At 48.8% G+C, this 24,809-nt stretch overlaps 2 protein-coding genes across 2 annotated transcripts; one reads left to right on the top strand and one right to left on the bottom strand.

The window, feature by feature from the left end:
* Window positions 1–2,088, top strand: RPL36 (ribosomal protein L36). Its single transcript, XM_080359298.1, has 3 exons — window positions 1–198; window positions 1,028–1,162; window positions 1,959–2,088. The coding sequence occupies exons 1-3, from the start codon at window positions 106–108 to the stop codon at window positions 2,046–2,048; spliced, it is 318 nt and encodes a 105-aa protein (XP_080215424.1). The 5' UTR covers window positions 1–105; the 3' UTR covers window positions 2,049–2,088.
* Window positions 2,089–3,053: 965 nt separating this feature from the next.
* On the bottom strand, window positions 3,054–23,209 carry LONP1 (lon peptidase 1, mitochondrial). The gene is made up of 17 exons (XM_080359296.1): window positions 23,125–23,209; window positions 22,674–22,793; window positions 20,204–20,432; window positions 19,635–19,696; window positions 18,024–18,153; window positions 17,575–17,658; window positions 15,881–16,101; window positions 14,505–14,643; window positions 11,264–11,442; window positions 10,149–10,236; window positions 8,577–8,699; window positions 7,757–7,873; window positions 7,380–7,520; window positions 7,131–7,296; window positions 6,135–6,343; window positions 4,024–4,188; window positions 3,054–3,359 (listed from the first exon to the last, which is right to left on the bottom strand). Exons 2-17 carry the CDS (start codon window positions 22,721–22,723, stop codon window positions 3,195–3,197), a joined length of 2,268 nt encoding a protein of 755 aa, XP_080215422.1. The 5' UTR covers window positions 22,724–22,793; window positions 23,125–23,209; the 3' UTR covers window positions 3,054–3,194.
* Window positions 23,210–24,809: the final 1,600 nt, after the last annotated feature.

Here is a 24,809-nt window from a genome sequence, read left to right as displayed (position 1 = left end):
CTTTCCGGCTCGGAGCCATCAGCGGGGCGGCAGCTGAGGCAGCGCCGGGCTCCGCGTCCATCCGGCTCCATCCGCGGCCGCGCCCAGCGCTCCCTGCCCGCAGACATGGCGATCCGCTACCCCATGGCCGTGGGCCTCAACAAGGGCTACAAGGTGACCAAGAACGTGTCCAAGCCCCGGCAGTGCCGCCGCCGCGGGGTGAGTATGAGGCGGGGGAGGGTCCGGGGGCTGCGGAGGGTTCCGCACGGGGCCTGAGGCTCAGGGGTGGGAACGTTGTTCTGCGGTTGTGTGTGTGGAACCGGAGAGCGCGGGAAAAGGCGCGATCCGCCCTATCCCCGGTCACGGGAGCAGAATGGTTTGTGTTGGAGGGACTCCACAACCCCCCTGGGCAGCCTGGGCCAGGCTCTGCACCCGCACCCCAAACAAGTTTCTTCTCATATTTAGGTGGAACCTCCTGTGTTCCAGTTTGCACCTATTGCCCCTTGTCCTGTCACTGGTTGTCACCAGCAGAGCCTGGCTCCATCCTCCTGACACTGCCCCTTTCCATCTTGATCCTCAGCAATGAGTCCCCCCTCAGTGTCCTCTTGTCCAGCTCCAGAGCCCCAGCTCCCTCAGCCTTTCCTCACACGGGAGATGCTCCACTCCCTGCAGCATCTTGGTGGCTGCGCTGGACTCTCTGCAGCAGTTCCCTGTCCTGCTGGAACTGAGGGGCCACAGCTGGACACAAGATTCCAGGTGTGGTCTCCCCAGGGCAGAGCAGAGGGGCAGGAGAACCTCTCTGACCTACTGACCACCCCCTTCTAACCCACCCCAGGTCCCATTGGCTTCCTGGCCACAAGGGCCCAGTGCTGGCTCATGGTCACCCTGCTGTCCCCAGGACCCCCAGGTCCCTTTCCCCTACAGTTCCTTGAGACGTGCTGGTAACAGAAGCTGGTTTTGGGTCCCAGAATTTGCCGTGACTCTTGGCAGCCCGATCAGGGTTAATTAGCTCTCACAATCCATATTTTTTTCCTCCTTCTTCCTGTAGCGCCTGACAAAACACACCAAGTTTGTGCGAGACATGATCAGGGAAGTCTGCGGCTTCGCGCCCTACGAGAGACGAGCCATGGAATTGCTGAAAGTTTCCAAAGACAAACGTGCCCTGAAGTTCATCAAGAAGCGGGTGAGTCAATCTGACATGGCAGCGAGGGCGGCAAACACCCTGCTGTTGTTAACTTTCTGGTTTCTCCCCTTCCCTTGAGATATTTTGCTTTTTAATGAATTCTCTTATTTTTTTCACTTGTTTGGGAAGTTATTGGTGCAAGGGAGCGGGGGGAATGTTGTTTGGGTTGGGTGGGAGATGGATGTAAAGTGCTTTGCCAAAAAGCCCCCGAGCTGCAGTAACGCAGCCTCAGCTGTTCCTGCGGTATTTGTGAATGTGGTGCAGGGAAAAGGGAGCGACACGTACCAAATGTGTACCGTACCAAATGTACCCAAAGGGTTGGGTACATTAATGAAGTGACTTGAAACGGGTTCAGTTGTGAGAGCTGAAAGCAGCTTCTGCCTTTCCTCAGGTAACTGAGTAGAAATACTACTGGGATGTCATTTGTTTTCCCCAAAATAAGCCCTACCCTGAAAATAAGCCCTAGCGTGATTTTTGGGGGGACTTTTGAGGATGCTCAAAATATAAGCCCCACTCAAAAAATAAGCCCTAGATTCAGTTCATTAAAAAGCCAATTTAAATAGTGTCTGGGCATCTATACATGTAAAAAATTAATAAGTTTTGGAGTGAAGATTAATATAAGACCCTGTCTTATTTTTGGGGAAAGGGCCAGTCGAGGTGGCTGGGGCTCGAGTCCGTATTTACCAGGACCTTCCCGTCCTGCTTTCTGAGCGCAGGATTCCGCAGTGCTTTTGGCAGCGGCCAAATCACACCTGCCCCCCGCGGGACGGACACTGACCAATGTCTCTGCCCGCAGGTCGGCACCCACATCCGCGCCAAGCGCAAGCGGGAGGAGCTCAGCAACGTCCTGGCAGCCATGAGGAAAGCGGCGGCGAAGAAGGATTGAGCTGTACGGGCTGTAGCTCAATAAAGTCCTTTCTCACAGAGCGGTGTGGTGGCTGCAGGAGCGGCGCTCCCGGGCATCCTGAGGGGCTCAGGGGGCTCTAAACTAGAGAAACAGAGTTCTCATTGCTGTTTCATTTTACCTGCAGCCGGAGGTGCTGGCGATGCCCTGCGGCACATCCCGGCACCGGCGTTGCGTTGGAAGCCCCCGCAGTAGCTGCGCCTGTGAAGGCTGCGATTCCTTCCAGCCAGGTGGTGGTGGAGAGAAGTCCGGGCAGAAATTGCCGTTGCAAACAGTAACAACTTTCCGCTCCTTCCCCACAGCACATCAGCCTTGTGCGGCTTTTCTTGCTCGCGCGTTTCCGCTCGCACCCTCCATTCCTGCCTGACTTTCAGCAGTTAGCAGATCACCCATTAGTAAGAGCTCCCTGAATTTCACCAGCGTGATTCCGTACTCTCCCTAAGGAAACACATTTTGGACTCTTCCCCTATATAAATTCTTTTTTCTAGTATTTGCCATTAGATGAAATACTCGGGTCTGTGTCTATTGGTACAATAGTTGCGCTAAGACATTTAATTCCTTTTGTTTTCACCGCCCAGCGCAGCCAGCCCAGGATGCCGAGCACAGGGCTGGTTCCTCCACCTCTGCTCTCCCTCCACCTGAAGTTGTAGCGAGCTGTGGTTTAACCTGGAGGGAACCACGTCCCTCAGCACCTGAACTGGCCTAGAATTTCAGTTTCCCCTCCAGCTGAGCACAGGGTCACAGGGCAGACGGGCAGGTTTCCAAGTGCCACTCAACTACCAACATCATTTTACATGAGTTAAAACCCCCGCACTCCTTGTAGTTGCTGTTTCCATGAGCAGGTCCTTAGGATTGCAGTGAAATAACTGAAAATCTTTAATTCTCAGAGATGACCTAATTCCACTCTAGTAGCTGGTACGATGCATGGTCCTTAGGTCAAACTTCATTTTACTGGAAATACTCGGGTCATCATTCAATATTAAACAGTGAGAAATACTTTATTCTACCAAAGCTGTAGTTCATTTCAGCAGCTGCGCAGCAGCAAGAGCTCCATGTCCCGCTTCAGGGTTGTCCCCAAGTCACCCCGTTAAAGGACCGACTGGCTTCCAGCCGTCGGGTTGTTGAACGTCACCCCCCTGCGGAATCCAGCGTTGGAAACGCTATTTCAAACACCTCTTTGTAGTGCTCAACAAAATGCACTTCTAGTCCTTCTGTAATGAACCCAGCGAGGTCGTAATAATCCTTCTTATTCTCTGATGGCAGGATGATGCAGGTGACACCCGCCCTCTTCGCCTGCAGGGAGAATTGTGGAGTCTGAGTCTAGAAATCCGTCGATTACTGGAAACACACTCTCCATTTTAAGAAAGCAAAGCCAGTTGTTGAGGAGCATGATCTGGCTTTGCTCAGTTCTTTGGAGAGTGAGGGTGTTACAAATGTCACTAAGGGTGGATCATCACTCATTTTGGTTGGAAAAGACCCTTAATATCAAGTCCAACGATCAAGTCCACCATCCCTGGAGGGTTGGACAGATGGACATGAGGTTCTCAGGACATGGGGCAGTGCCAGGGTGGGTTATGGTTGGACTCCATGATCTCAAAGGTCTTTTCCAACCAAAATGATTCTGTGAAATTGTAAGTCAGACAAGTTAAGCTGGAACTAGGGAGCAGAGCCTTAACGTGAAGGGCGATGCCATCAAATCTACACTGGCCGTCCGCCTTAAACAGGCACTTCAGCCCAGTAGATTCTCAGACCACGATCCCTCCCCGCCTGAATTCCAGCAGATGTTGGGGCACAAACCCTGGGGTCCCACCTCCCTCCTCCCAGCCAAGGTCCCCATGTTGCCCCAGCAGATTCTCCACGGGGTTCAGGAATCGCTGCAGGAGCCACCGCTCTGGGTGTCCCCGTCCCCGCTGAGCCAGCCCAGGGCTCTCCCCATGGACACAACCAGAGCTCTTACCGCAATGGTCTTCTCCTTGATTCCACCCACGGGAAGGATTTTTCCAGTTAACGACACCTCTCCCGTCATGGCCACGTTCTGCCTCACCGGGCAGTTCATGGCCAGCGACAGCAGAGCGGTTACGATGGTGCAGCCCGCGCTTGGTCCGTCCTTGGGTGTTGCTCCCTGTTTAAAAAAGCAGCACAAACCTGCCTTTAGCTCATTCCAAGAGCCGCAAAGGCAGACAGACAATACCTTTGTCATTGCTGTTTTAACACGGCCCCAGTTTCAGGGGGTTTCAAAGGTTTCTGCGAAAGCATCGCTGCTATTTGAACTGGCTGATCTATTACAAACTGGCTCAGTCTTCACCTTGTTCATGGAGAATAATCCACAAGTCTACAATTTGTTTTCTGGCCTGGTGCCACCACGATCCTCATCAGGCTCCGGACTCTGAACAAGCAACATGAGCAAAATCCAGAGCGTGAATGCTTTGGAGCTTTGTGCTGAGCTGAGCCAACAGGTGACACAGGTCAGCGCCACAAGCGAGGAGTCATGAAATAGTGCAGGAAAACACTGAAAATCATTCAAGGCAGAAAAGATCGCTCTGTTTAGAAAGCCCAACAAAACCCAGGCCTAAACTAGTGATTCTGAATTTATCTGAGATCACACAGATCCTTTAGGTAAGGACAGAATTAATGTTTGGGGGCAGTCGAGGCACAGATAACGGCTGCTGGTTTCTGATCCTCCAGAAAACGAACACAAAACCCGAGCACGTGGCTGGACACGGGAGAAGCTGCAGCCAGGAGACTGGGCTGGGTTAGAGCTGCGAGAGTTCCGAACTGAAGCTTGGGGACAGTCACAATACAGAATTTGTCTTCGCCGACACCCGCCCACAGCCTGTTCCGCAGCACAAAGCCCCTCTGAGCACCGTGTGTGTGTGTTCCAGCCCCAAACACTGGAAAAATGCAACTGCTGCCACCGTATGGCCAAGGAACCGCAGCACAGAGACCGGCAGCGGTATCTTCAGCCCTGTGGCAGGGATATGAAACCTTTCTGAAGGCTCCAGAGACCTAAACTTTGGTTTCCTCGTAGCTGCTTTTCTCCAGCCCCCTGATCTCTACGCTGCGGTTTCCCCACCTGCAAACAGGGCCAACAGATACCACTAAATTCTGGGATTTCCTACAGCATTATCCAAACCTCCATATTCTTGCCACATGCTGAAGAGAGGAACAGAAACACGGCTCATAAGGGAACTCTCAAAGGACCCTGAGGAAAATGTCCTATTTTCACAGAATCCCAGAATGTCAGGGGCTGGAAGGGCACTGGGAAGCTCATCCAGTGCAATCCCCCCATGGAGCAGGAACACCCAGATGAGGTTACACAGGAAGGTGTCCAGGCGGGTTGGAATGTCTGCACAGAAGGAGACTCCACAACCCCCCTGGGCAGCCTGGGCCAGGCTCTGCCACCCTCACCCTCAACAAGTTTCTTCTCATATTTAAGTGGAACCTCCTGTGTTCCAGTTTGCACCCATTGCCCCTTGTCCTGTCACTGGTTGTCACCAGCAGAGCCTGGCTCCATCCTCCTGACACTCCCCCTTTCCATATTGATCCTCAGGAATGAGTCCCCCCTCAGTGTCCTCTTGTCCAGCTCCAGAGCCCCAGCTCCCTCAGCCTTTCCTCACACGGGAGATGCTCCACTCCCTGCAGCATCTTGGTGGCTGCGCTGGACTCTCTCCAGCAGTTCCCTGTCCTGCTGGAACTGAGGGGCCACAACTGGACACAAGATTCCAGGTGTGGTCTCCCCAGGGCAGAGCAGAGGGGCAGGAGAACCTCCCTGACCTACTGACCACCCCCTTCTAACCCACCCCAGGTCCCATTGGCTTCCTGGCCACAAGGGCCCAGTGCTGGCTCATGGTCACCCTGCTGTCCCCAGGACCCCCAGGTCCCTTTCCCCTACGCTGCTCTCTAATAGCTCATTCCCCAACTTACACTGGAACCTGGGGTTGTTCCTGCCCAGATGCAGCGGTTTTACCACTGCCAGAGGGCATTCTACACAACATATTAAAAATCAAGTGCTTTCCAGCTTCATGTCTCGGGGAGCAAACCAGGGATCTCTGTGAACTCTGCAGTCACCTCTGGCACGTGCAAGTGGATGTGGGAAGACACCAGGAAGTCGTTGCTGGGGTCCTTGTGCATCAGAAAGGCTCTTGCGAACGTGTAGGCTATCCTGGCACTCTCCTTCATGACGTCTCCCAGCTGCCCGGTCACCTCCAGGGACCCGTCCTTGCTCTCCTTGTCTTTGGGTCGCCGCAGGGAGGTTTCAACAAACAGGGTGGAACCTCCTAAGAAAGAAAGGAACAACAATATCCTAAGGAAAGTTAAAGGACACATCAAACCAGAAGGTTCTGGTGATGCAGAAGGTCAGGAATTTGGAATTGGGGCTCATGAGTTGAGATCTGCTCTCTGAATTCCTTCAGGAAAGCGAGCGAGGAATCCCCACAGCACTGCACAGTCTCCATTTGGACTTCACCAATACCGCTGCAACCCCTGTTTTGTGGAAACCACCCGTTTCTATAATGATTTCAGGCTCTTTGTATCCAAAAAGCAAGGTGAGCTCATACCAGAACACCCCTCCAGCCAGTCCAGCTCTGCAGTGTCAGACATCTCTTCACCATCCCCACCATGCTCATCGTTTCCCTCTCAACTACAATTCCACGCGAGGTCAATCGGAGCACACAGGGCTCACATCCTGTGCTCTGGCTGTATTTCCAGACTGTGCTGCACATAAACCCCAATTTACTGCTTTGAGGGAGGCACAGAAGGTCTGGAACTCTCTGAAAACCCTTAAGCTCTCGGTCTTTGCTGTTGCTAATGCGTGTGGTTCGTGTATGTGGAACATAAAGAGAAAACCTGTGGGCTTGAAGCTAAACTGAGCCTGGGGAAGGGAATAAGCAAGGGTGTCTTCTGCAGGGAGGAAGAAACCGGGATCTAAAAGGTGATAGGAGTCAATTTTACTGGTGCCAGCAGAACATCACTGGACTCAGGGAGAAATTCAGTTTGACTATCACATACAGTTTTTGAAAATTAGACAAGAAATGCAGCCAGTAACCCCAAAGCGATTTGTCTCACCCATGGCTGTCCAGGCCAGACCCATCACCACTCCCGGGGGGGTGGTTTCGTACATGCGATCCACGGTGAAGATGGGCTTCCCCACAAAGTCCTGCAGGTTTTCAGGCGTCACCTGGACCGTCTCTGCTTCTCCACTCACGATTTTATAGGCGGATTTCCTCAGCACCTGCGCAAGACGGTGATTTGCCTCTGTAGAAAAGCCAAGCAGGTGAAGCCCGGGGGTCACAGCCACACACAACCGCCCCTCACCTTCTCCACCTGCTTCTGCAGGTTCCTCACGCCGCTCTCCCGGCAGTACTGCTTGATCAGAACTCTCAGGACATCCGAGGTGATTCTGGCCTTGGTTTCATCCAAACCACACAGAACTCGTGCTTGAGGGACCAAGTACCTCTGAAAGAGATCACCCCCGCGCCTGTTAGCGCTTGTGACAACAGCCCGGCCTTCCAGGTCGCTCAGCTCCATGCTGCTATTAGCTGGCTTAGCTGAGCTGAGCTTAGCCCAACGCCTTTCTCTGCAGTCCACAGCCTATGGAAAGCTCGAGTTCCTTTATTCAAATCACAGGAACTCTGTCCAAAACGCCACGTGTCTCATTGTTTGCAGCTGGAGAGGTAAGCGGTTTCTCTTACCTCTGCAATCGCCAGTTTCTCTTCTGCTACGTATCCCGACACATTGATCACCTCCATTCTGTCCCGCAGCGGCTCTGGAATGGTTTCCGTTACGTTGGCAGTACAAATAAATAGTACCTGGCAGTATTACAAGATCATGTTAAGCATATTCATTAACCTGCTGTTTTATTCCAAGCAACAGTTTTCTCAGCTCGGTTTGAAAGGCTGGAGCGAGATCATCATCTCTGCGGAATCAAGTTTTTATCACAGGAGAAGTTTTGGATGTAGAACTATGGAGTGGGATGTTCCCTCCTCAAAATAAACGTTTAGAAACACACAGCACAAACTGATATAAGAATGGTCTGACATGGACAAGGAAATTATTGGTCTGAGGAGATCTAGATCTTACTATTTCTGCCTTCTAGGAAGTTAGCGAAGCAACCAAAGTATGTATTTCTGATCCATCAATTCTGCAATTAACGTTAAGTGCAGAAAAAGTGTGACAGCGTGTGAAGACAACCCATTTAAAAAGGCGGATGGCAGCACGAGGCCAGCTCGCTCATTAACAACCCCGTCAGTCATTATGTAGCAGAAAAGGTGCCTTTTCCAGCTGAGCGCGCACACCGTGTCCCTGCGCGGCAGGGAGTGGGGCTGTAGGACATACACTGGTGATCGGGTTATTTTAAGTATATACCGACGCGTTGGTTGAAGCCACAAACAGCCCTGCACCGCTTGTGTCTCAATCCCACCCGTCTGAGTTTCCAGCTGACTGAAGTGTCGGCATCTCTCCGTGACACAGTCACACATTCCTGCTCTACAACCTCTGCTACGAGAGAAATACCTTTGATAAATCCACAGGAACATCGAGGTAATGATCCAAGAAGTTGGAGTTCTGCTCTGGGTCCAACAGCTCCAGAAGGGCCGAGGATGGATCCCCTTGATATCCTCTTCCTATTTTATCCACCTATGGGAGAAAAACTTTAAACACTCTTACAAGTTTCTCACCACAATAGACTCGTGCAAAGACAGATGAGCTTCTTAGGGACAAGGTTTAGTGCTACAGGTTATGGTTGGACTTGATGATCTTGAGGGTCTCTTCCAAACGAAATGATCCTGTGATTCTTTAAAGGCTCCATCTGAAAATCTTCATGTGTTTGTTCACCACTCTGTCAGTTTTCTGTGTATCCACCCCAGTCCCCGCTGTCCCACTGCACAGGACACGAGCCCCAGGACTTTCAGGATTGTAGAGAAGCACCAGGAAGTCTCAGGGAGTTTGCACACAATCAAAAGCACGTGAGTTATCATGGATTAGTGGGTACTCCTTCAGTTAAGCCAAGCGACAGTCACAGACCAGAGTATTTACTGCGCAGTGGCAGGACTGTGTGGTTCCAGCTGGCTGGCTGGCAGGGACTGCTGCAGCTCACCTTGTCCAACCCCACTGTTCGAGCAGGGCCACCTAGAGCCAGCTGCCCCAGACAACGTCCAGGGTTGTTGTCTATCAGCATTACTCACGTCCTCAGAAGAGGGCACAACAGGGCTGCTCTCCACTGCTTCTTCCCCCTAAAGAGCAGCATTGACTAGATGGACATCACGCAGTTTGCTACAGTGGCCAAGGCTCCTCACCAACAGCACTTCAGTGCCGTGACCCGTGGGGTTCATTACCTTTCACATCAAGATATTCATTGTTTACACCACGCAGTTTCTCGGCGTCCCACACCATTCCCAGAGAGGGGGTGGATGAACCATCCCTGAGACATCCCAGGCCAGGCTGGACGGGGCTCTGAGCACCCTGAGCTGGTGAAGATGTCCCTGTCATGGCAGGGGGGGCACTGGGGAGCTGGGAAGGTCCTTCAACACAAACCATTCTATAATTCCCAAGACACCTGCTGTTGCTCTTCCCCAGACAGGACACACAGGTTGTGTTCTGAACACCTGCTATTAAATCCTGTCCTTATTTGCTTCTCCACACAGCAGCAGGCTGGTAGCCCTGTCTTGTTTATTCTCAAATCAGATAAAAAATTGACTGTAGACATCTCATTCCTTATAATCTTGCTTTAGACCGGCTGAGAAAGCGACTCTAATAATCACGTGGGCAATAGTGGTTTTGTCACAATGATGTCCCACATGCAGGCAGGGAACAGGAGAGCTACTGAAGCCTCTGAATGTGCATGAGGATCCTCACGATCCAAACAGCTGCAATTCAACGAGAACAGCACAACTGAAATATTAAAGTTGAAGTCTGTTATAGGAAAACAAAGTGTTTAAGGTACCACTGCCACCCAAAGACTGAGAGCCCAGCCTCATTTAAACATATAAAACCTGGGATTTTTAGGAGAGTTACTGCTCCTCCTTTCCCTTTGGGGTCAAGAATGTTTTTAAGAGCAAAAACTAGAAGAAAGAGCAAGTGCATCACCTCATCGATCAGAATAAGTGGGTTCTCTGTCTTGGTTTTCTTCAGGCACTGGATGATCTTTCCTGGCATTGCTCCGACATACGTCCTCCTGTGTTAGCAGAGACTCTGTTTAGGGAACCATTGTAAAGCGCAAACACATCGCACACCACAACATGCAGCTGATGGAATATCTTTATCCCGCTGGTAAATAAGTCTACATTGCTTCTACACCCATCAAAAGCATCTCCATCACCACACTAAGCACCAAGACCCATCAAGTCTGTTTCTAGTAATCAGACATGAATGTTGGCCACATTTAAATGAGAGCGAAGCAAAGAGTTAAGGCTGAGAACAGAGATGCTTGAGTAGCGACTTCTTGTTTCTTGGGTAAAGAAACATTAGCAAAGGAAACGTTTCATTCCCTCACTTGGTAGGGACAGAAAAGGAAGATGAGTGTAAATCAAAAGATATCGAAGGAACAAACTGCGACCAGCAAAATGATTTTTCTGCCAGAGGGAACTGGCATCCGGGTACATGGAGCAGCAAAGAAGAGGGTAAAAGGTGTGAACGCCAAAAGAACACTCCGAAAAGTGTGTATTAATAAAACACTTCTCTCTGGTTCTGTATCATATAGGGCAGAACCTCACAGGTTCACCTCGCGCTCCAGAACAGTTGCTTTTACTAGTTTGAAAACACTGTTAGTTTTATTTTCAGGTGTTTGTGGAAGGGAAATAAACTTGTGGCAGGGCTGGATATACTGATTTTTGTATCCATGTCTTGTGTTCTCCCCGGGAATATCCCTCTTCCCAGCTTTTCCTCAGGCAGCGCTTCCTGACTACTAGAAACCATTCGCATTTGGCATCAGTGCGATGCTCTTGGGGGGCTCACAGCTTTTCAGTGATCTCCCCATAGCAAACTCTAGAAACAGGGAGCGACTGCACTCAGAGACACGAATCCGGTATGTTCCAAACTCTGCCCTGTGCTGTCCTTTCCACCTCCTGCATCCCAGCTCCCGGCCGCAAGGGTTGGGAGAACACACACGAAAATCAAGCACGTTGTCCAACTTCAGTGAAGCTCCTGTTTTGAGAACACCCGTAAAAACTGCTGGACAGAGAAATCACTCAATTTACACTGACCTGTGTCCTTTTATTTCTGCTACATCGGTCATCCCTCCGACGCTGAAGCGGAAATACTCTCTGTTTAAGGCTCTGGCGATGGAGCGGGCAATGCTGGTTTTGCCAACCCCGGGGGGGCCATAGAAGCACAGGATCTTGCCCTGGGTGGATCCCCGCAGCTGGCTGACCGCGATGAACTCCTGCGGAACGGAGGAAGCGCCCGCGGTGAACAGAGGGAACCGCAGCAACACCAAACGGCCCCGTTACCAGGGGAGCAACAATGACAAAATGGGCACTGTACACAGATCTGGTCCTCGGAGGAGCTGGGGAGGGCGAGGGTAAGGATGCTGGTGCGGCTCTTTTCGCTCTGGTTATTTACACACTGGGTTTTGTGCTCTGTACTCATGTCACCGGGAGAAGCAGTTTGTCTGTCCGTCCGTCTGCCTCTCTCCACTGTCCTGAAGCAGGCAGACAGACTTCCAGTTCTTCTCCCGGCTTCCCTGGTTCACCCACCTACCTGTGAGCATCTCCCACCGCATCAGTTCCTCTTTGCTAAATTAAACTCATATCTCTTCACATTCCTGCACTGGGTAAACCTCAAATAACCCTCAGCACTGGAGAAATCAAAAGATGGGAGCTCAGAAATGAAATCTCAACTGCTCGTTCGCTTACAGTGGAGGCCAGTATCTAGTGCAGAGCCTCAGGGGTCAGTGCTGGGGCCGGTATTATTCAATATATTCATTAATGATTTAGAAGAGGGAATAGAGTGACTATCAGCAAGTTTGCTGGTGACACCGAGCTGGGAGGAGTGGTGACACTGGAAGCTGTGCTGCCATCAGAGACCTGGACAGGCTGGAGAGCTGGGCGGGGAATAACCTGATGAAATTTAACAAGGGCAAGTGTAGAGTCCTGCATCTGGGCAGGAACAACCCCAGGTTCCAGTATAGGTTGGGAAATTACATATTAGAGAGCAGTGTAGGGGAAAGGGACCTGGGGGTCCTGGGGACAGCAGGGTGACCATGAGCCAGCACTGGGCCCTTGTGGCCAGGAAGCCAATGGGACCTGAGGTGGGTTAGAAGGGGGTGGTCAGTAGGTCAGAGAGGTTCTCCTGCCCCTCTGCTCTGCCCTGGGGAGACCACACCTGGAATCTCGTGTCCAGTTGTGGCCCCTCAGTTCCAGCAGGACAGGGAACTGCTGGAGAGAGTCCAGCGCAGCCACCAAGATGCTGCAGGGAGTGGAGCATCTCCCGTGTGAGGAAAGGCTGAGGGAGCTGGGGCTCTTTAGTTGGGAGAAGAGGAGACTGAGGGGTGACCTTATTAATGTTTATAAATATATAAAGGGTGAGTGCCACGAGGATGGAGCCAGGCTCTTCTCGGTGGCAAACAATGATAGGACAAGGGGTAATGGGTTCAAACTGGAACACAAGAGGTTCCACTTAAATTTGAGAAAAAACTTCTTCTCAGTGAGGGTGGCAGAGCCTGGCCCAGGCTGCCCAGGGGGGTTGTGGAGTCTCCTTCTGTGCAGACATTCAAAACCCACCTGGACACCTTCCTGTGCAACCTCACCTGGGCGTTCCTGCTCCATGGGGGGATTGCACTGGATGATCTTTTGAGGTCCCTTCCAATCCCCAAAATACTGTGATACTGTGAAATCACTGTGCATGCGGGCACTGAGACGTGGTTCGCCTCTAACAAGCTGGTTATTGAGCAAAGATGAGCCTTGATCTCTTCCACCTACAGCACTGAATGCTGCAGCAATACATGGACGATAGGAATGATTAATTAAGGCTCAAACCTGCACAGGTATTTCTCAGTACCCTAAAATCATCCACCTCGCTTGCATCGCCACAACTGCGGAATCTTCGCTGCGTGGAATTAATCCCATTGATAATCAAAGCCCCAGACCCATACGAGGCAACTCAATCTGTTGCTGTATAAAGGCTGGGCCTAATGGGCATTAACATAAGAGACTGGTACTCAAAAGGGGATTTCTGCTTGCAAGTGTGCAACAACAGGCTTACCATCAATCATTCAAAATCATAAATCACATAGTGGGGTTTACTCACAAGTCTTGGGCACTGCTAGGGAAAGGAGCCCCTTTGGCTTCAAATCTACTTCAAAACCTTTCTCTTTTTTCGGGAACAAGGCAATTGAATAAAAGCAAAACCCCAAGATGTCTCAGAATTTACTATTTGTTATATAAAATGACATTGTTCTGTTATAAATAGGGCTTCTGTGCACAATTACTGAGGTGGCCTAAGTACCATCAGTGCTGCCCCTGAGGTAACACAATCTCTGCTTCGCACAGCACATGGGAGCAGCGGGAGAACCTGCCTGACTGCAGTTTGGGGAAGGGAACGGCCAAATTGAAGCCTGGCTACGCTCAACACTTCACCAAACCTGCTAAGCTCTCCCCATGGTTTGCTAATGCAAAGTCGGTATCTGCACCTGTCTCCCCTCTCTCATGCACTTGCCCAGAACGATACAAATCCTGCCAGCACTGGGATTGTCTTTCACAGCTGGAATGTGCTGGAGGAGCCTGTTCCTGTCCCCTGGAAAGGAATGTGGCTCCCACACCAAGTTGTTGCTCATTTACTCATAGCTCCAACACCTCCCTAACAGCGAGCACAGGCAGGACATCTTCAGGCTAAAGCAACAGAAGTCGTGGAACAAGGCAACGCTGAAAACTACCCCGTCTGAGACAAGGACTGGATTGCACTGACCAGAAACCCTTCAGCATCCAGCACAACTCCGGGGACAGGTAAACGCTGCGAGGCAAACATGCATCTTAGCTCATTTCCCCTCCTAATTTGAGAGGTGTGAGTAGAGGATCAGCATGTTTTGGAAAGGCAGTGGCTCTGCCAGTCAAGCAGAATCATTTTCATAGTCTCTGAATGATTTAATTAAAATCCAGAGACTGCTTCCCTTGGACACTTATTCACTCGCTCAGCATCAAGCAGCAGAACAGGATATTGCTGTTTGAAATCAGAATCTGACCTTCATTGCCACAAGTTATTAAACACGGGTTCCCAGGGACACGGGTTAGTGCTGGGGTTGGGTTAATGGTTGGACTGTCATGATCTTGACAGTCTTTTCCAAGCAAAATGATTCTCTGGTCACCAGAACATTCTGCTCTTTCATTCAGGTTTCTGTTTGATCCATGGATTAACACAAATTCAACGGACGGTTGCAGTCTGGAACAACCGGAAGGCCTGATGCCCAGCAGAGTGTGACATGGGACACGTTGCCTATTCCCGCCTTACCAGAATTCGCTTCTTGACGTCATCCATCCCATAATGATCCTCCTCCAGAACTGCTCGGGCTCTGGTCAGCTCCAGGTTCTCCTCGCTGCACTTGCCCCACGGGATGGACGTCAGCCAGTCCAAATAGTTCCGTGTAACACTGACGGAGAGACAGAAATCAGAGTGATTCGACCACAACCAGCTCACGCCTTCCAAACGCACCTCATCCGAACACATGGGGTATGAACTTCTCATGGAAAGGAGACCATGAAATGGACATCATAACCTGGGTGGTCTTGTCATGGCCTTCACTCCCTTCTCCTTTCCTCCACAAAAACAAAAGAAAATAAAAGCTTTTTTTTCACAAGTGTTGCTTTCCTGAGGCAAAGAACCTGCACACAGAGATCACACCAACTCCCTGCATGATTTTCTGTTGTGTTGTGTGTTGAAGGGTTGTTTGTAACCTCAGCGCTACTGTCAACTGTTCGGATCAGGTCGCGGAACTTAAAGATAGAAAAACGGTTTTCTCCATCTCCCCAGCGGACCAGGACAATGCAAAGAAGAGATTCCTGGAGCAGGAAAAGCAGCTGGATGTGCCACATGACAGAGGAAGATGTAAACCCAGGAGATAAGGGTGTCAGAGCTCAAGTTAACAGCAGAGATTATCAGTTTAAACAGACTGCTGCTGAGAACACAAGGGCATGAAAGCAGCACTCTTGGTTCTAAAACTCTGCCCAGTGTGTCTTTCCCAGCTTTCTCCCTCCTCCTCCTAGGATACGATTATCAAAACGTTCCTCATCCAAATGACATGTCTGCTCTCAGTCTTTACCCATAAAAGATGTCTTGTTTGGAAGCAAAGACCCAGGACGTTAAAGTGCTGGTGAGCACACTGACTGCTCTGTTGGATCGCACGCCGTCTGGACGGAAACGTTGAAAGCAAGCTCGGTTTCTGACAATCCACGTCATGGATTATGCGGTAAAAGCTATTCAGAATCCCAGCCCTGCCCCAAAATTTCAGGGCCAACCTCAGCCCAGCCAATATCATGTGTTAGCAACCAGCTGCTCTTTTCTTACATGAAAACACTCGAGTACAAAAGGGCCAAAATTAAGGGCTGAAGGAATCACTGCACGTTTCCCAAGAGGTAACGAACCGCACAGTTCTTATCCACAACACAGGCTGCGAGAGAAGAGCTGAAGTGGTCAAAAGAGGTAAACTACAGTAAAACACAGGAGATTCGGAGAACAATCCTCTAGCTGGGATGTGATCGTATGCTACACTCAGGGAAAGCAACTATGACAAAAGGAGAATAGAAACTCTAAAGGCAAGAGCTCCACAGAATTGTACTGATTTCCCTCATTCTTCCGACTCACCGCAGAGGACAGAGCCGTGAACTCACTTGAACTCTGAGGAGTGATTGTCCAGCAAGCTCAACTTGTTCAGCTCCTCGTCAATCACATCCATGACGTGTTTCGGCACCACCAGCTCCTTCAGTCGCTCCCGGAATTTCTCTTCTATAGCATCCTTGTCTTCTTTTTCCAGTCCTAACTCTTTCTTTATGATCTTCAGTTGCTCTTGGAGAAGATATTTGCGGTGTGTTTGCTTGATCTTCTCCTCAACCTAAACCCAGCAACAAACGCAGTCACTATTCTGTTCCTGCTGCAACCCGTCAAACATCAAATGCTTCCAAATACTTCTCAGCAAGTGAAAATACTATTCAGAAATCATTTGTACTATTCAGAAACCATTTGCAGCGTGTTCTATAAGTGACTCTATGACATACTCCAGCTCCCTCCACATCTTGGTGGCCCCCGCTGGCCATGGTTCAGTATTTCAATGTTTTGTTTGTGCTGGGGGATGAAAAGCTGGGCAGAACGAGCCAGATGTGATCCCCTCGTGCCAATAGAGGGGAATAACTGTAATACTTCTCTTGACCTGCTGTCTCCACAGCTGCAAACAGAGCCCAGCACGTCGCTGGCCTTCCTTGACAAGGACAGACCGCGCATTCAGGGTCAGCTTCCATCAGGGCCTCAAAGTCCTTCTCTGCAGAGCTATTTTCTATCTGGCTCCACCCAGCTGCACAGGGTTATTCCAGCCCCGGTGCAGGACTGAATTTCAAGTTTAAGAACTTGAGGAGGTTCTCGGTGACTCCCTGACGGACACCAGCGGCAGCTCGGTGAAGCCAGACTTCATAGTGTTGATCACAACCCTTTTTGCTCAGTCCAGCCAATTCTTTCACCCACCTTGTACATCCTTCCAGTCCATGACATTGCAATTTGGTCACAGCACTATCACTGGCCACAACAAAGGCCTTGCTAATGCCATATACAATAGTCATTCTTAGCAGAGAAGGCAACCGTGCTGATGAGGCACAGTTTGCTCCTGGAAAATCCCTTCTGGCTCTTCCAAATCACCTTCATTCACCTGTACCCACCTCCCAGGAGGTTTGTCCCCATAACCTTCCAGGCATTGAGGGCAGGCTGGAGTGTCTGCAGCCTGCCTGCTTCTCTTTCTTGAAGCCAGGCTTAGCATTTACTTTTCCACTTACCAGGATCCTCCCCAATCACCACAGTGTTTTAAAGGTGACCGAGACAACAAAATAATGACGTAGATAAGCCCTCTCGGCATCCTTGGCTGCACCTCATCTGGTCCCACAGACCACATGTGACTAATTTGCTTAAGAGTCTCCAACAATTCCTACACTGGTCCAAAAGCACTTTGTACTTAACGTGAATTTTTAAAAGCCCCAATTATTTGGAGTTAATAAACTCAGGAACTTTTGACTCAGTATACACAAATCTCTGTATTTTATACACTTAGTTACCATTTTGATGCAGTTACTGTATTCTGATTAAAATGTACAAGAGTCAGGAACTACCGCAGCTCGCAGTGGTGAGCAGACTCTTTTAAAGTAATGTGTGCTATTTAAAGTACGTGCTATATACAGTACTATGCTGTATTTTCACACAGATGCTTGGTAACTGCAGTCCTCACGGATTTTCCTGCTTGCGTGAAATTACAAGTTGGACACAATTTAACAGCACACAACATGATACAAATACGTTCAAGGTATTTGTTACTTGAAAAGCTCACCTCCCTTCCAAGGCGCTGCTGAAGTTTGCTCAGCTCATATTCCTTCTTTAGGAGGGAAAGGGCTTTGTAAAGTCGTTTGGGAATCTGGAAAATATAGAAATGAGTTTTCAGCCAACTCCCAGTGAGAAAGGGAGAATGAAAAGCTCCAACAGGTTTTCTGGGAGAACTTTCCAGCACCTGCAGATGTGGAAAGATGAACCACACAGCAACTCCACAACATGCAACCAATGCATAAAATAAAATGATCTGCCATCAAAGATGCAGAGCATCCAACCTTAAGGCATGTTACTAAGGACTTACTACATCCTTCAACAGGAACCTAGTGATAGTAACCTAGCAAACACGGTACTGAAGTCCCCTCCATACTGAGGATGGTACAGAAACCATGACATAAACCAAACATACTTTTAACGCAGTTCCCACAGGTTTAGTTAAAAGCTTCATCTTACACTGGTCTCTTCCAAGATGTCTTGAAGCTCTTGCGACTCTGCCCCTGTCAGCGCTGCCCCCATGTCGCTCAGGTAGATGGGGTTATCGACCACGCGCTGGCCAGCCTGCATCATCTGGAGCACAGACTCTCTGAAAAATGGTGATAAACCCCCAAATGCACAGTCAACATTTACATTCCTAAGGGAGCATCCTTATAGAGTTATTTACGTGTCATGACAGAGTAAAGAAATGACACACAGCTCAGTTTCATAGCTAAATAAGTAATTTTTAAAAATTTGTCTAAGCTAATAGTCAGTAACAAACATATACATCACTTATTCAATATATTCATCAATGACTTGGACAAGGGAACAGAGTGACTGTCACAAGTTTGCTGATGACACCAAGCTGGGAGGAGTGGCTGACACTGGAAGCTGTGCTGCCATCAGAGACCTGGACAGGCTGGAGAGCTGGGCAGGGAAAATGTAATGAAATAGAACAAGGGCAAGTGTAGAGTCTTGAATCTGGGCAGGAACAACCCCAGGTTCAGTGTAAGTTGGGGAATGAGCTATTAGAGAGCAGCGTAGGGGAAAGGGAGCTGGGGGTCCTGGGGACAGCAGGGTGACCATGAGCCAGCACGGTGACCATGAGCCAGCACTGGGCCCTTGTGGCCAGGAAGCCAATGGGACCTGGCGGGGGTTAGAAGGGGGTGGTCAGTAGGTCAGAGAGGTTCTCCTGCCCCTCTGCTCTGCCCTGGGGAGACCACACCTGGAATCTTGTGTCCAGTTGTGGCCCCTCAGTTCCAGCAGGACAGGGAACTGCTGCAGAGAGTCCAGCGCAGCCACCAAGATGCTGCAGGGAGTGGAGCATCTCCCGTGTGAGGAAAGGCTGAGGGAGCTGGGGCTCTGGAGCTGGACAAGAGGACACTGAGGGGGGACTCATTCCTGGGGATCAAGATGGAAAGGGGCAGTGTCAGGAGGATGGAGCCAGGCTCTTCTGGTGACAACCAGGGACAGGACAAGAGGCAATGGGTGCAAACTGGAACACAGGAGGTTCCACTTAAAGATGAGAAGAAACTTGTTGGGGTGAGGGTGTCAGAGCCTGGCCCAGGCTGCCCAGGGGGGTTGTGGAGTCTCCTTCTGTGCAGACATTCCAACCCGCCTGGACACCTTCCTGTGTAACCTCATCTGGGTGTTCCTGCTCCATGGGGGGATTGCACTGGATGAGCTTTCCAGGGCCCTTCAACCCCTGACATTCTGGGATTCTGTGTGATAAACAGAACCAAATATATTAAATGCTCTCTTAACAGTTACAGAAAATTTCTGTGTGCCAGAATGCAGAGACCTATACTGCGCTCATATTACAACGATCAAACTGTGATACTCATTGCAGTGATAAGTAACAGTATTTATTCACCTAGACCCACATCACCTGCCATAGAACTTATCATCCTACCTCAGATCGGAGTTTCACATCAGCTTTTCAAAACTCCCCCTCTGTTTCCAAACAGGGATGACAAAGTTTGCATCCCAAACCAAAATTCCAGCTGCCAATCCAGCAAATCTCTCTTCTTCATTACGACAATAGACAAGTGGAATAGAAATACCTCTGAGAACACGTGGGATACGTACCTGTACAAGGGGTTCAAGGCAATGATGTCCCGGATTGTTTTGACAATTTCTGCAGTAAGAGCCTATAAACAAACCAAAGATTTAATCAAGGAAAAGACTGGAAAGGGACAAATAAGGCCTCAGTACAAATATGACATTCCATGACGTCTCCGGCACGGGAGCACAGCAATGCAGTCCCTGGTCCCCGCTGTGATGGTGTGTGGGATCGGTACCGCGCGGTGGGGCGGTTATTGCTGAGGAGACAAGGAAAGGCAAGAAGAGGAATAGGCTGGGGTCCTGCACACACAAAACAACTGGATTTTGGCCACAAGATATGATCAGGTCGACCACTCAAGTCACCCAGTTTGATGGAGGATATTACACAGATTTAAGCACAGCCCAGCCTCGTCATTCAGCAACGTTTTGAAGCGAATTGAGCTGTGGCAATGGAAAATAATTCTTTTCATCTAATCCCCTCATGCAGTGGCTGTGAGAAGCACGAACTGATGTTTCTGAGGCCTGAAATTAGAGCCTGATATTTCAAGCCACTCTACAGAACACGTCCAGGTTTGCGTGATTAATTCACTCACTTTAACCTCTTCTGTGATCTGAAAATCTTCATGAACCACGTTCTCGACTTCCACCATGAGAACCTCCTGCGCGGCCGCAGCGACAGGATCCAGCACCACTTCCACAGCTTGGTCCTTTGCTCCAGGCTCCTCCTCAGCCTCTTTCTTGGAGCGTTTCTGTTTCCTTCGAACCTTCTGCTTGTTCTCGGGCTCCTCAGGCTCAACTTCCAGCTGCTTGTTTATACGGATCCTGAAAGCCAAAAGAAACCAGCTAAAATCAATTCTGTTACATGTGATTTCAGCTCTTCGCCATAAAAAGGAAAGTCTAAATTATATTTTGAGTAAGCTTAAATTTCCAATTTTGACAAAGGTAACTGCTTGTACGTGTTTCAACAAGATTTAGCTTTCGGTTTGTTTTGTCAAAATAAGGCTTGATTGAATAAAACATAGTAAATGAGTGCTAGATACTGACAGGACTTACTAAATAAATTTACAGTAAGTTGTCATACAAACAAATTTAACCACTGAATTAGTGGGTTAATGAGAGGGCAAGGGCGGCTGACAGCACCTTTATCGTAAACTCTATTAGTTTAACCAGTTGCAGAACTACAAAACCAGACTTCTAATGGTTAAAAGAATCTAAATAACACCAGACTGTCTGAATTCTCAGCCACATGCTGCAGCACATGAACAGAACAATTAATCAGGCATCATTGTTAATAGCTCAGGAGCTGCATGAACCAACAACTCTGATGTGGATTCATTCCCTCTTCTTGTCTCTCCAGAAAAGCAAGTTCGCTCTTGCACTTTAATTCTGGATATAATGTTCTGCTCTTTCAGTTTTCTGATTCTCAGCAGTCTCTCTGCTTTAAGTCACATCTGCTGCACTATCCACTGTAATACTAAATATTATATACCATGTGTAGAACAGATTTTGAAGTCATTCCATACACAGAGATTTGAAATTCTGGTTTGATACACAGATTTCCTAGATCATGATTTTGGAAGAGATGAAACCCACAGTATATTCCACACCAATTAATCAAGTATTAGTCCCTAAAAGGGACATGGCATGAACACCTTCCAAAAAAATCAGTTTCCCCATTACTGTTTTTAAGCTTTTCTGAGTTTTTCCTGCTGTGCATCCAACCCCATGTCAGATGTTCGCAGTACAGAGCACGACCTACAGTTCTCCAGAACGGGATCAAAGTCTCACCCTCTCCACTGCCTTAAATTTTCCCCACAGAGACCAGCGCTACACAAACGCTCAGGAGCCGCAACAGCCTTTGACCAATCTGTCTTACTAGGCCGTGAATACGGAGTCAAAAACCCTTGTGGTGTAGCAGACTCCCCGCTCACACGATCACTGCATTATGCGCAGGGTGTAGGTCTTATTTTCCATGTGATCTTTAAAAACTAACAGCTCCCCAACTACTCCAACTCTCTGCCACTGGCAACTTTTGACTCATTTTGACGACTCTTTGTCAATAGAGTGCAAAGTCATTTTCTGGAGGGTGGGGTTGCAGCATGGAAACAGCTCTGGATTAACTACAGAAGGTGTCTAGAAGGTGTTCGGGGAGAGATAAAGGAAGGATTTAGAAATGAGAGGACCCACGCTTGCAGGACACCACATTTTGTTCATTTGGCTGCCAATCAAAGAGTTTCCTTTTCTATATTTTTCCCTGTAAATACAGCCCGTTCCTCCCATCCGATGTCCCGTGTGGCTCCAGTGACTGACCAGCGCTCTGTGTCTCAAATCAATACAGATGAATCCTCCACCCTTCCAAGGTCCAGGGAACTTTCTGTTCCAAGGGAACCAAAACCAACAGTTGCCCATTTCCAAAATCTAATCAAAATTGCACTTTGATAATGCACTTCAAAGCAAAACCCACCCTCAATGTCTCCCCACCATGTTTCTGTCCTTTTGTTTTCCCTTCAAATGGAAATTCATTACTTGACACATTTAAAACCATGATTTTATATTGTCTTAGCTCAAAATACTTGGCACGATATAGCTACACCCATATTCCCAACAATAATCCTGTTTTCTTCAGTTTGGTTCTTGGACAAGATTATAAAGACAAGACATAATTATAGTTCTGGATCACATTTCTTTTTCTTAAAGCAAAAATACTGGCTTGAATTAGTTCCAGAGAAATACTTTCATCATTTCAGAACCTTGCTGTACATGACAAAGAAACCACTATACTTCAGCTTAATGAGTGTTTGCTTGTATCAAATTAAAATCTATATAAGAATGACATGCACTAGCTCTTCCTTTGTGGGGTTAACCTGTTGGATCTGTAATATTACACAGAATACTGGGGCTGGAGCACCAGAGCTCTATCAGGATATGTGTCGTAACAAAGCAAAAGGTTGTTATACACAAGTTGTGTATGAAAATGAATATACGTGGTGAAAACAATAAAGGGATACATCTGTTTATAAAGAAGTCTGGTGAGACGCAGCGGAAGGACAAGTAAGAAATCACCTTCGGTGTCCCATGACGATCATGCGCAACTTGTCTCCAAGGTCCTGCATTTCGTGAATCTGCACAAAAGTTCCTATTTGGTAGATTTCGTTCAGATCCTCTACCACGTCCGATTCATTGCTATTGAGAGGAAAAAGGAGCAGATATTCAGCATCTTGAGAGAGCAGGTAACATTAAAAAGGACAGAAACGATCACTGGTTGCAGAACTTTAAACTGGACTCGGGAGCAAAGATACTCGACTTTATCCCCACTGTAACCACCACGTAGCTCCTTTCCAAATCACCCACCTGCCTGGATGGTTCATCTCCCTCCCAAATAATAACCGCAACAATAAACACAATTTCTGTAACATTATCCAGGGCAGGGAACTTCAGATCACAACTTTTAGTACAAACGCAGCCTATTAATGGAAATAACTTATTTTCAAAAAGATCAAGAGAAATTACTTACTTATCATCCTTTTTCAGAAAAACACCAGCATAGGGCTGGGCAAGACGAACTTTCCTCCTCAGCAGCTCAACCAGCTTCTTATTTTTCACCTAGGACAACAACGGCTGTTGTAATTTGGCACAATGTCTAGCAAAGCGATGCTTGCCAGCGTCACAGGCGTTAACAGAGAGAAGAAAAGTAATAATTCTGTATTCACTGTAGAGCCTTCACATCGTCAGGAAATAAAGTATTAAATGGCAGAATTAATTTGCAGAATGAGAGAGAATATTTAACAATTATTTTAATATAAGACACTGTTGATCTATGCATTGAAATGAATGACTTGAACATGTGCCTAAAGATCATAGTAATATATAACCTTCCCCTTCCCTCAACACTTCTATAAAGACAATAGATGAGGCACATATTAGATTTGGACGTGCAGAAAAATACTACAGCGGATATTATTATAAATAACACTACGTGAACGGGAAAATATTGATTCAGTTCTTGTTACATTTACTCCAAAATCAGATTGATAAAATACTAGTAAGGTGCAAAAATATGAGTACTTGTTCCAAAATGCTTGCATTTCAGGAGGAATATGGATTTGTGGCCTATGAGCTCAAGTCACACAGCAACGAGCAAATTTATGGCTCTTAAAAATACATATGGGGTGTAGAGGAGAAAGATCATGCTGAAATTTTGCGATGCCCATCCCCAGCCCTCACAACCTCTCCTGTCACAGCAGCATCGCTCTGTATTGAATTTGTACTTTCTCCTCGCAGTTCTCACAAATATTGTTCTTGGTGCTACGACACAACCCCATGGAGCCGAACCAAGGACACATTTGCTCAACCTTCAGCAAAAGAACTCGGAGAAACCAGCAGACCCTGAAATAGCTTCTGTGTGAATCATTGACCTTCCCCGTTAGATGCAGCGTTAGTGATTCTGATGCAACACCCATGAAACACAAAGTCCGTATCCCAGAAGAAACCACCATTCCCATGTGGTGAGGATGTATAGTTAGAAATCACAGCATCCCCAGCCCCACTTGCTCACGCAGGGTCACAGAGCAGATCACACAGGGGGGTCCAGGGGGTCTGAATGTCTCAGAGCAGGAGACTCCACACCCGCTCTGGGCAGCCTGGGCCAGGCTCTGGCACCTCCCAGCAAACAAGTTTCTGCTCATGTTCACATGGAGCCTCCTGTGTTTCAGTCTGTGCTCGTTGCCCCTCACCCTGGCGTTGGGCAACACTGAACAGAGTCTGGTCCATCCTCTGACACCCACCCTGAGATGCTGATCCATTGATCAGATCCCTCTCAGCTCCAGCTCAACAGCCCCAGCTCTCTCAGTCTCTCCTCATCACAAAGATGCTCCAGATAAACACTAAAAAGCAGAAGGCTGCACACCTTGCTACCCCCCCCCAAACCTCTACGATTAAAATAAACCTGTAAGGACACAGAGCGTGGCTCTGAAGAGAAAAGCGCCCCTGGTATCTGTCAGAGCCCCGGCCCCTCACCTCGATGATCTTGATGAATCGCGGGAACACGGGGTTGCGGGTCACGGCGATGAGCGGCACGTTGGGGAAATGCTCTGGGACGAGCAGCGGCGTCAGCGCCGTCATGACGGGCCCGGCCCCGCCGCCGTCCTCCCCGCTGCCGCCGCTCCCGTCCTCGCCGCCGCCGCCCTCCAGCGCGTCGCC

This window comes from Nesoenas mayeri (genome assembly GCF_963082525.1).
Source record: "Nesoenas mayeri genome assembly, chromosome: 25".
NCBI classification, from domain to species: Eukaryota; Metazoa; Chordata; class Aves; order Columbiformes; family Columbidae; genus Nesoenas; species Nesoenas mayeri.
Note: the sequence above shows the minus strand (reverse complement) of the source record. Positions and strands in the feature narration are given on the sequence as shown.